The 12,101-nt window shown below is 43.1% G+C and overlaps 1 protein-coding gene across 1 annotated transcript; it reads left to right on the forward strand.

Moving 5' to 3' along the window:
* LOC100842430 (probable chlorophyll(ide) b reductase NYC1, chloroplastic) lies at window positions 1–6,735 on the forward strand. The gene is made up of 10 exons (XM_003565823.4): window positions 1–403; window positions 1,396–1,474; window positions 1,568–1,703; window positions 2,176–2,250; window positions 2,335–2,530; window positions 2,706–2,774; window positions 2,925–3,064; window positions 3,211–3,333; window positions 4,523–4,715; window positions 5,931–6,735. Exons 1-10 carry the CDS (start codon window positions 110–112, stop codon window positions 6,114–6,116), a joined length of 1,491 nt encoding a protein of 496 aa, XP_003565871.1. The 5' UTR covers window positions 1–109; the 3' UTR covers window positions 6,117–6,735.
* Window positions 6,736–12,101: the final 5,366 nt, after the last annotated feature.

Here is a 12,101-nt window from a genome sequence, read left to right on the forward strand (position 1 = left end):
TTAAGGAACAGAGCAACCCCACACAAAAAAGAGCACAACCCGCAGTAGGAGAAGCGAGAACTGAGAGAGAGGGGACGGAGAAAGGGCACGAAATCCTTATCTTCTCCCCATGGCCGCCGCGGTCGTCCACCTCTCTGTCCATGGCCGCCTCCGCCGCTCCCCTGACATCCTTTCTCAGACCTGCTACCGCCCTTCCCTCCTACGGTGCCGCGCGTTCAAGCAGGAAACTGGCGGCGACGATGAGAAGCCGTCGCCGACCGAGGCGCGGAAGCGCAAGAAGGGGCCACTTTACAAGCTGAAGGCGGCGATTCAGGGGCTCGCGGGGTCTCGGTCGGCGGCAGCGGAGGTGTATGGAGGGCAGTACGAGCTCGCCGTCGAGAAGGCCGAGGAGATCTTCTTCTCGGTGAGCTCCGTTCGCGAACCGTCCCCGACATATGCAGTTGCTCTGGGTTAATTTTGTCAATTGATCGGTTATTCGGTTGCCTGTTGCTTGGTTAACTGGTAGTGGTAGCTTAAGCATAGCGAAGTACGGAGTAAATAGGAAGAGAACGTAATCAAGCTGCACGTTAGAATTGCTCCCATCCGATGCTAAAAGCGACGCTTCATCTGTTCGAGGGCCTAAATTCTAGTCCATATTTTCTGAGAATTTGGGATTCGGGTGGAATCCACTATTAGTGGCAACAAACGATATGGCACGCTTGAAGTGTTCGACACTAAGACGATTTGTATGATTATGGGCTGCGCGGGGAGCTCACTTCAGCAGTTCTGCTCTTGCTGAAGTTGATTGTGACTTTGTGAGTCCGTGCATTTTTTAAGGTGGAAGTTGATGGTATTCTAACATTGCTGTGTTCTCTTATTGGAATTTAGGCTAACAAAATCCCTAGGATCCCATACGGTGAACAGAAATCTAATTTAATCTATTTATCAGTTACATGTATGAGCCTCTCCTTTTATTTGCACACTAACTTTTCTTACCATCTTACGGTCTCCAAGGTGCACTGGTTTGAACGATTTAGCAACCAACCTTGTAGGCATGTTTGACAGATCTAGTGTATTGCTACTTGTGGCTTTGTAGTTGTGTCCTTATTAAACAAAATGTCCAGTATCTGCTGATTCTAACCTAAGCACTACGTGCATTATGTAGTTGTCGCACGCCTGCACAAAAGGTTTGTTTAACAGAAGTTCATCTTTAGAGAAACTGCATTGAGCCTACACATGTTATTTTGTGAAATGGCTAGTCATGTTGTATAGACTTACACTGGGACCATGTTGTTGATTTGGTGTCATAATTTTTATTAACAGCAAGGATTTTTACTCCTTTTTATGATATGATCACCTATTTTTGTTCCTTTTCTGAAGCAGGGTATGTATTTACTGATTTCCTTGTCCTCTCAGGTTGCTACTCAGTTAGGCAGATATGTTATAACAATGATGAGCAGTGGTGTTGTACTTGGAGTTGGATTTCAGTTATCAGGTCTGCCATATGCGTCTGTATTCGTTTTCCCCCTTTGTTTCATATAGATCCTTGTAGGGTTTCATTTGATAATATTGTTAACTTTGTATTTAGGTGGAGACAGCCAGATGAACACTCTAATTTGGTATAGCTGGCTTGGCGGAGTAATTATTGGAACAATGATAGGTGCAAACAGTGTTCTAGAGGAACACTGCAAAGCTGGACCTCGAAATGTGGTGATAACTGGAAGGTAGCATATTTTACATTCTTGGTTTGGCTTGCCATCTGAATCCTTTTTCAGGAGGTAGTGTGCATACTCTGAATATATAGAGCAAAACTAATAATCAAAGTGAATAAAATTTGCTTCTACTTCCTCCGTTGCATAATTCTTGTCTCAAATTTGCCCAAAAATGGATGTATCTATTCCTAAAAAGTGTCTAGATACATGTAAGATTTCGACAAGAATTATGGAACAGAGGGAGTAGTATATAAAGGAGACAATGAAACACGGTTATATAATCTAATCCCCTAAGAAGAAGCCTTATAGACATGTTGAAATAAATCAATGGGTGTTGTTAATAGATCCAATCTGACACCTCATTGATCACATCCATTGGGAGTTTGGGAGCTTGTTTCTTATTGTTCTCCATGTGTTTCAATCAATATTGACCTTGTAGTTGTTTTTAAGAAAAAACATTGACCTTGTAGTTTGATTTTGGCAGCACAAGAGGTTTAGGGAAAGCACTTGCTCGGGAGTTTCTTCTTTCTGGAGACCGTGTTGTAGTTGCTTCCCGCAGGTGGTAGTCATTGACATGATGCTCTAAATGTAGTTCAATTCTGTGTCTTAGTTTTTATATAACTGTCTGCGTTTTCGAAGGCAGCCCTCAATCTGTTCTTCAGACCATCAGTGAACTTGAAGAGAACATACAGGAGGGCTTGTCTGTTGCCAAAAAGAAACAAAGAGAAGCTTTATTACAAGCCAAGGTGGTTGGTACATCTTGTGATGTTTGTAAACCAGAGGATGTGAAAAAGCTGGTAAATTTTGCTGTTGATGAGCTTGGTTCAATTGACATATGGGTAAGTAACTCTTTACATATGGATGTCTATTAACCATCCGTTCTGCATTTCACCTGAAGGGTTATTCAGTTGGATTGAGCATACAAGTCTGCCTATATGCGCCCTTCCATTTTTTCTGTATAGTTGCATCGTAGAATGCACTAAATATGTACCATTTTTCTTAATTTATCTACAGATAAATAATGCTGGAACAAACAAAGGTTTTAGGCCACTGGTAAATTTTTCAGATGAAGATATCAGCCAGGTTGGTCAACTGATACTTTTACCATTTTGTATTGCTTCTGTTTAATGAGAGGAATGATAACCAGACTGATCATGCAATCTGGTTTCATTATCCCATCTTATTTTCCTTTCTCTTTATCTTAAGCTGATCTTTTTCTTGCTTTGTTTACAGATCGTATCTACAAATCTAGTTGGTTCTTTACTTTGTACCAGAGAAGCCATGGATGTCATGCAAAACCAAGAGAAGGGAGGTCATGTATTCAACATGGATGGGGCAGGATCCGGAGGATCAAGCACGCCATTGACAGCTGTGTAAGCACCTCAGTTCTTTAATGCTCTGCTATTTCTCAAACAAGAAAGGCATTCTGTACTGCTTTTCTCGTTGGCACATGGAATAGTATATTGGATGTTGTCGCCTGCGCACAAGCAAAATCTGATGCTGGTTTTTAAATTTATAGTTATGGTTCAACTAAGTGTGGGCTAAGGCAGTTCCAAGCATCACTTATGACTGAAAGCAAAAGATCAAAAGTTGGAGTGCACACTGCCTCTCCTGGAATGGTCCTTACAGACCTCCTTTTAAGGTAATCTCTGAAGTTACTTGACTTATCCAGGTGTCAGGATTCAATTATTAAGTTAATTTGAATTCTCGTATATCAATTGTATAAAACAAACTTAAGCTGCATTCGGCCAACTGTTCTTGATGTCCAAACCACATGATTTTGTGTACATGTAAGGGATTATGACATACACATTTCAAGGCAGATCTATAGTGGAGGTAAAGTGTAGTTAATGGTAGTGTGGTCTATTGTTTGTGTGGAGCAAGCAGACTCACCCTTTGTCAACAGAAGGACAAACGGAATTGTTATGCATGAAAAGGATGATCACAAAGTCCTAGCATTCTTATTGGCAATCAATCTCGTCCATCACCCCACCAGGCCCAGCAAGGCATATGATCTCGTAGTAAGCTGAGCAAAAGAGCGCAACAAGATCCCAAGTCTCCAAATGGCCAAATAAAATGTCAATTATAAATGCGCCACGTGACTGCTCATGAACCTCAAACACGGTGCCATATTATGGGTGTCCAGGTGCTGGGTCTCCATTCTCCCAGATGCTTTCTTAGATTTTTGGCACAGGCACACAGCCACCTTTGCAAGTTTCCACACATATTTTTGTTCAGTATGGGTCTCCATACTGTTGATCTGCACTTCATATTTTGTTGTACCAATTGTCATAAGTACAAGCTTGCCCTTAACTAATGAATTTAAGGTCTGTAAATTTTTTCTTCCTGAAGAGGAGTACTGAATCAAACCATGATAGAAAACCAGATCTAGGTTAAGACATATCCAAACATGTCCTGCTCTCAGTAGAACCTATTTGGAGATGCCTTATGCAGAACTTCCTTTTGTAGCAAACTTTAAAAATGCATAAGCAACACTCAACCGATTGCAGAGTAGAGGGCAGGAAGGAACAGAAAGCTACAACACACCTGCAATCTTACCCCTAGCTCCTGTTTTGAGCCCTGTTTTTTTTTACCATTGGACTGGTAGGAACTATGAAGTAGGATTTCTCATTGACTCCTCAATGCTATGCCACCTTAGTCTTTTGTTCAAACGTGGTCACTCTTTATTGACCGTGCTGTTTAGTTGAAACAAAATGTGATACTAGTCTGTAGATGATGAACACTACTCAGTCTTTCATATCGTCTAATACTGTCGTGGCATGCCTGAATGTAGAAAATACCTGTGTTAACCTACAGTCTATTCTTTGCAGCGGTTCATCTCTTCAAAATAAGCAGATGTTCAATATAATATGCGAGCTTCCAGAAACAGTAGCAAGGACGTTGGTTCCAAGGATGCGAGTTGTGAAAGGAAGTGGAAAGGCAATAAACTACTTGACACCACCAAGAATCTTGCTTGCCTTGGTTACTGCATGGGTTCGCCGTGGCCGATGGTTTGATGAAGAGGTACCCTGCTTCTCTCCGTATATAATACCCCATCGATTTTGCAATATGTGTGCAAGCTCACCAAACGCATAAATGAAGGAGGCACCAAGCAATAGTTAGTGGTAACTTAAGATCAATGATGGAACATATGATATGCACATGATCAATATATATTCCCCCGTGGACCAGCATTATGAAACACACATCCTGGCAAAAAGAAAGGGCAATTGTTTTTGAAATGGGTGGACTATTTAATTATTATGCAGCTCTGCCTCTCTTTTATTACACTAGTCTGAGTTCCTTCCAAGACTGGACCAAGTAGGTGGCCCAGATTGTAGAGAACCTCTAGACCAATCTCAGATTCTATCAGATGTTTACAGTACAGGCATAAAACTATTTCGTGATGGTACAGTTTCCAAGTTCATAATAACCAGCTGCTCAGTCCATCACCCTTATTACTATTGTAGTGTTCAATCCATGAAGGCATGTTCAGTTACCAGGTTCATTATAAATATTATCAGGTTCATTATCGCTAGTTTGGATTCTGTTACCTGGTTCATTATCGCTAGTTTGGTGTCTGTTACCAGGTTCATTATCACTAATTTGATGTCTGTCAGTCTCATTGCTATTCTATGCACTGCATGTTAAATTGATGCAACTGATTCTCACCTGCACTGCTGGATCTCAGTTTCACATGCAAAACAACTATAAATATGGAAGTGGTCATTGTTTTAAAAAGCAACTGTGCCCATCAGAATTTGGCGAGGTATTTTATTTTGGGTTGACACACTAATGATGAACACATGGGCGATGAACTAAAATGTACAACTTTTGACTTGGAATATTTAGTTTAGAATTGTTATGTAAATATAAATAAATTATTATTACACTGAACATTCATACAATTTGTTAGTTTTGGGCTTTGGTTATATAGGCTTATAGTAGTAACTAGATACTCAACGAAACTGATAACAAGTGGATAGTATTATAAGTTACTGCTCCTTCTGATCCTAAATTCGTATCGTAGTTCTAGTTCAAATTTGAACAAAACCATGACAAGAATTTAGGACCGGAGGGAGTACTTACGATTGTAAGAGTGATAAAATTACGCATGGGTGAATTCAGAGTGAATGAGATAACAGAGCAGCAACTGACTGTGTATTAGCTTCATATTTGCTTTCTGTTCTGTCAGATCTATTTTATGCAGATGTGTGATCGGCCATTTACCTGTTGCAGGGGAGAGCAGTATATGCAGCTGAGGCCGATAGGATTCGCAACTGGGCCGAAAGCCGAACACGCTTCTCTTTCACAGATGCGATGGAGATGTATACGGAGAACACATGGGTCTCAGTATTCTCTCTTTCTGTTGTTTGTGCATTCATAATTCTTTCCAGCTCAGGTGGACCTTTTCCGGGCACATGATCCCCGATACGTGAAACCCAGATGGCCACATATATACTCTATTCTTTTCCACCACAGGAATTCTATCATCTAACGACATATGACATGGCACTTGTGAAGGGTGCAAAGGTGAACCCAGATGCGTATTTAAGCGCAAAGAGGGATCAGCATCAGCTGCCTCACCATTTAAGGATAAGCTAACCATGTGCCCAGATTCAGAAAGGGGCAAAACATCATTTGTTACGTGGGCATTCCACTTACTGTAAGTTAGTCTGTAAGTTGTCTTGTAAGTACATGTGTCTGAATTAAGCAATCTGAGCACGACGCCGAGCCGAAGGCGTACTGATGTCTTGAACATGGATGTAGGTGTGATCCTTCTAAATTTCTCTTGAACATGGATGTAGGTGTTATCCTTGTAAGTTTCTGATCTTTGTAATTGTACGTACCCTTCAAAATAGTATAGCAAGTTAATTAGCAACATGACGAAGACTCGAGAGAAGTGAATCTAGTCTTTGTATATGCCTCATCATGTATTCCTCCGGATGAGTGCTCTGGTCAATCTAGCGTGTAAAGTTCAGGACACGTACTTGTATCCCTTTTCTTAAGTTTATGCCCAAGTAAGACAAAAAGTTAAAGGTAAGCCTGTGATGATGTGCATCTTTGCAAAGGATAGTTTTCCGATTTGGTTTCTGGATGGGAAAACTAGACTTCACCTTGTACCGCCGAGGCACTGACATGTCACTACGTCAGGACAATACAGTGTATCTGTCTATTGGCAGCAGTCAGCAAGAGACTTTACAAAAGAAAATGCCAGAATTTACATGAAACACTGCCGAGGCGCAGTAGTCGAGTACGGGCGCGTCTGCATAGCTGGTGCATACGGTGGCAACTTTGCTGAACGAAAAGGAGAAGCGAGGCCTTCTTTTGCCAAGTTGTTGATAACGGCAGCCACTTCAGTTCGAAGTTGGGTGTCAATTCGCTTCCTTTTGCCTCCGCACTCTGGTTGCAGGTTGGAACTCGGAAGCTTCGTATTTTTACACGTTCCAAGCTCATCACAATGCCATAAAATAAGTCCCATTCCACGCATATGACCCGCGAACAGCACACTCTACAGTACAGAATCCAAAACCAAAACTAAACACCTACAAATATCTTTGCCTTTTCCTGTTTCGATAAACCCATTTCTGCCTTCAACATTGCCATCATCCATGTGCCACTACGTAAGAAAGACAAATCAAAGGGCAGGAAAAGAGCACGGTTTAAGCCTTTATCCTGAACAGTATCTGTTGGGGTTTAGGTCAATGGCCGGCCTTTTCCTTTCCGCTTTGGAGGCGACTAGACTAAACAATAATAGGGGGCGCACCGCACCAGCATGCATGTGAGAGCAAGTGCTCCCAGGATTGGACTCGCCCGCTCGGTCCACGTCTGTTGGCAGCCGCTGGAAGGTTCCGTCATGGAGAGCTTTACAATGGAGCGAATGGGTTTCGTTCACCCGTATAAGTGCACCGTGGAGCCCCGAGAAAGGAAATCATCATTGGAGAGAATGATCGATCGATATGTGCTTGGAGCTTGGTAACGGGCGATTTCGCTCGTGCATGAACGGAAGGAATTAAGCTGCAGGTTAGGTTAATTAGCAACGGCCACCATGTATGTAGGAGTATCAATCGACAGGAAGGCGCACGTACGAGAACTCTTCCTCTCTTTTCTCCCTCTTTTTCGCGATTATAAAAGTTACACTCTTTTCTCCCCTTTGTGATCTGGAAGAGAAGTGATCTTTTTACCAGCAGAAAGATCTGGCGATTGGGACCTGTTCGGAGATCCGGAGATGGATCGATGATGACAAGTTTCTAATTTCCTGCTTGCTCTTCTTTGTGACCACGAGGGTGGTCCCTCTAAAAACGGGGGGGGGGGACGTCAGTTGATTTTCGCCTACATCCTAGACATCAGTTGGAGAAAAATCAGATGAAAGTGAAACTTAATAAAACAACCGCCTACAGCCTGCACACAAAAATAGTCTAGAATATTCCCCGACCAACATTGCCACGAGATCAACGCGAACTCGACACATGTTGCAGGAAGAATCCTGCAGACAATATTGATGATTCTCAAGCATTACGAATCATTTACAGGGAATCAAACAACTTGCAAAAAGGTGGTGCATGATGCCATCCGCGAGGTTAACCTTGATGGGGGTTCGGTATCATATTTTCCGGGTGCTTTTGCGTTCGTTTTTAATCTATATTGCTGATTAACAAACCTTTAGTTGTTTATGCATCTGTTTTGATATAGAGTTAGTCACACTCTACTTCCATATACTCCCTTCATCCAAAATTTACCGCAAAGGCTATCTCTTAACCGACTCTTATTTAAATTATGTTTGTGTTAAAAAAGAGAAATAGGAGAGAGAAGAGACTGGGTCTTCGTGAAGAGTCAGACTCTTAAGAAAATAATTGACTAAAAATCAACTAAGGGTTAGCTAAAAGTCGACTTTTTAACCATTGTGCAATGCTAACAAATCGTCTATAGTCAGTTTAAAAGCACAAATCGTTACACGTGTTTTACCGTTGACTCTAGGTTGCGTGATACCATTGCGGATGCCCTAAGTAAGACTAACGTGACACTCTTCAAATACTATTAGGACTTTCGATGTATTTAACTGTTTATATTCCCAATGTATACACATTGTAAAGCTATTTTTTAGACAAATTCACACACATATAACTTTGAAGCATCCAATCGAAATGGTTATAAATATATGAATAACTACTTAAATGTACTACTGCTAGTTAACGTTTGTCCAGAAGGGAAGTTTCTTAACGTTGGAAAATCGGCCAAAAAAAGGGTCGTCGAAGGAACACATGCTTACATTGTCAACGCAAAAGGCCAAGAACCACGTTTGGCGGCGAGCTAGCTAGGTGTATGTAGTTTAGAGTGCACGATTGAATCTACCGGTTTAAATACTCCTGCTGCTAATCAACATTCAGATGTTCGAGGGACAGCTAACAAATTGAGTAACGTACACTGCTACAGAAAGTCTTATCAGTAACTGTCAAAAACAACATCAGTGACGGTCGGGACCGCCGTTACTAACTTTCTGTTACTGATGATGTCATCAGTAACGGTCGCTGCGACCGTTACTGATGTACCATCATCAGTGGCGGGCGGTCCGACCCTGAATACCATCATCAGTGACGGTCACGTTTCCGCGCCCATCACTGATGATATGTACATCAGTAACGGTCACTTTGTCACATCAGTGTCGGACGAGCGACCGACACTGATACATTTTCAGTAATTAAAATAATAATTAAAATTACAGAAAATACACAGAAAATATATATTTGAATACACAGCACAACACAGCACAGAAAAATACACAGCCACATCATTTAAAACATAAAAATGTATATAAAGCCACATCATTTAAAGCATATAAAGAATACAAATGTATCTCACTTCACGACATTGATTACAAAGTGTCAAAATTTCATAAAAGCATATAAAGAATACAAATGTATCTCATTTCAAGTTTGAAGCTATTGTTGTGGGTGAACCCTAGTCACCACTTGTTCCACGCGTTCGTAGAAATCCCCACTAGGCTTGATGACCTCATTGTTGATGAGATGGGCGAACTCCCTTTGAATGTTATACATGACCCATTTAGGTCGGTGTCCCATTGTCATTCGAGGCCGCTGGTACTCTTCCATCGCAGCGACTGACCCCTTCCACTCAGGCTTGAACATACTGGCATTCTCCATAAGGATGTGACAACAGTAGTAGCCACAGAATACACTGCCGGGCGGCTGTTGCTGCCAAGGGAACCTATGGTTGTGGTGAGGCTTGTCTTTATAGCCTTTACCAGCTAGTTTTCCCTTGGTCGCCACTTTCCAGGCAGTGTTAATGAGTGATTTGATGGGTTTCCAGTACCAACCTGGAACACCCTTCTTCGGAAGTCGTGAATCGAAGTAGTACACCGCGGACCAAGGCAAACAAATGAGTAGTGTCACCCAATGGTCCCTGTTTAAAAAAAAAACAAATTTTAGTATCTAAGGGTGTATAAGAAAGACTGAATTAGAAAAAACAAACGGTTCCATATATAAACTTCAACTTACTCCAAATAAGGAAGAAGAGGATAAAGTCGTGGTCCGCGTATTTCTCCAGACATGCCACCAAGTATTTAGATGCCAGGATTCTTGAGGGATCCTTTTCTGGCTCAAGACCGATGTCACCGTAGTTGAACACCGCGGGGTCTAGAATGGCTACTTTTTTTACCCCCATTCGCCGCATTTCCCTTATTTGGTAGGCAGACCACAGCCTTAAGAGGTTGATATCAAGCTTTTGGCGGTTGAAGAGGTGGAACAGTTCGTTGAACTCCACATCAAAGGTGATAGGACGTTCCTGAATGTTCCCAGTTTCTTGGTCAAAGAAGCCATAGTTTCGTGGGATTCGAACATTGATTTGTTGGGCATGCTGTTGAGAACCAGATGATGTTTGCATGTAGAACTGATAAAGCTCTTGCATCTCTCTGGACACGGCACGCAGGGAATCTTAGATGACCATCGGTCTTCCAGGATAGTAAATAAGCACCCGTTCAAACTCCCTAGCCACGAAATAGGATCCTTCTTCATGAGAATGTCAAGCCTATTGTCTTCCCAGACTCCAGTTATGTCAGGCACATAGTGCATCTCATCTTGATTGACATCGGAGGAGTCCTTGATTGTCTTGCCGCCGCGCCCCCTCTTTTTATGCCTCCTCTTATTGCGCCATGCCTTTTGCTCTTCTGTCTTGTACTTGTCATCGATCTTGCGGCCACCCATGGACTTAGCGGCACCCAAGAGAGAGAAGGTAGGAGGGACGCTTCCAGACTGTGCCGACCGTGTGGTCTGGCTATCTTTGAGCTATGGAGGCATCGACATTGCCCGCTCTTCATCTCCGCCAGCATCGACATGAGGAAGTATCCTAGGGAAAATGCTGAAAGGCGATTGAGAAGTACCTTTGTGGGCGGAGGGAGATGGAGTCATAGAGGGCCGGCGCTAGTTGTAGAGAGATACCAAGCTCCTAGGCCACATAATGCGGTAGTTTGGACAGCCGCCTAAGATATCCACGCCTTCCTCCGAAGGTAGCGAGATAGCATAATCACAATGCTCTTCGACGACGGAGTCCACCATCACACTCACTTGTGTGTCGTTCATAAGAATGCCGTGCACCAGTGGCGGTGATTGCCTGGGCATCAAGCGGCCAATGGCACCTACAAGCTTCCCAGGCTTGTTTACGTGGATACGACACTTCACCGGTGCCTGCGCATAACAAGAAGGCATATGTGTGTAAGATCTTTATTCATGAAGGTAAGGAGTGAAAAAGAATTTGAAAAGTATGCTTACAAGGATGTTGTCGCTCGGACGCGGATCGTTATCCCGGATGCCCTCGCTTGGATCCGGTTGGCTAGCGGGGGGTTGTCCATGCCAGGAGCCGGGCTGTAACTTGGGGTGTATGTGTCATCCTCTTCCATACGTGTGTCAGAGGCGGCGCTGCTCTTCAGCGGGGTGCTCTTTCGCGGGGGAAGAGGAGGAAGAGGAGGAAGGAGGTTCCTCAAACCTTCCACTCCTGCCCCGAGTATGGCGTCAAGGGCGGGGTAGTCTTTGGCCAATGCCGACACCAAATGATGGACGGCTTGCACTGCATATTCTCTTGACACCTCTTGACACACCATAGATGCCTGCTCTCGCGCCTCCGCCTTATCTTGTTCTATTATTTCAGCAGAAGCGGGGAGCTTTTTCCGGACCCTGCTTCGCTTCGGAGCAGGCGGGAAATAATTATCCCAGCAGGCCCCTTCGCCTTCCCCTAGAACACGGCCCGTGTGCTCTGCCTTTTGCAAGTCAGTGGTCACAGCCGACTCCCACCTCTTGCTCTGCACGGAGTCGGCGGATGTTTCTGACCTCTTGCTCTCCTCCCATTTGTGGGCATTTTCCTGTTATCATATAAGACAGGACGTGAGTCTATATGGAT

This window comes from Brachypodium distachyon, chromosome 2, assembly GCF_000005505.3.
Source record: "Brachypodium distachyon strain Bd21 chromosome 2, Brachypodium_distachyon_v3.0, whole genome shotgun sequence".
Classification (NCBI taxonomy): domain Eukaryota; kingdom Viridiplantae; phylum Streptophyta; class Magnoliopsida; order Poales; family Poaceae; genus Brachypodium; species Brachypodium distachyon.

Excerpts from the sequence above, each read along its gene's own strand:
- LOC100842430 (XM_003565823.4), top strand. The coding sequence starts at position 110 with ATGGCCGCCGCGGTCGTCCACCTCTCTGTCCATGGCCGCCTCCGCCGC. Across the intron at positions 2,775-2,924 it reads CAGATGAAGATATCAGCCAG|ATCGTATCTACAAATCTAGT; the intron begins GTTGGTCAACTG and ends CTTTGTTTACAG. Across the intron at positions 3,065-3,210 it reads AGCACGCCATTGACAGCTGT|TTATGGTTCAACTAAGTGTG; the intron begins GTAAGCACCTCA and ends TTAAATTTATAG.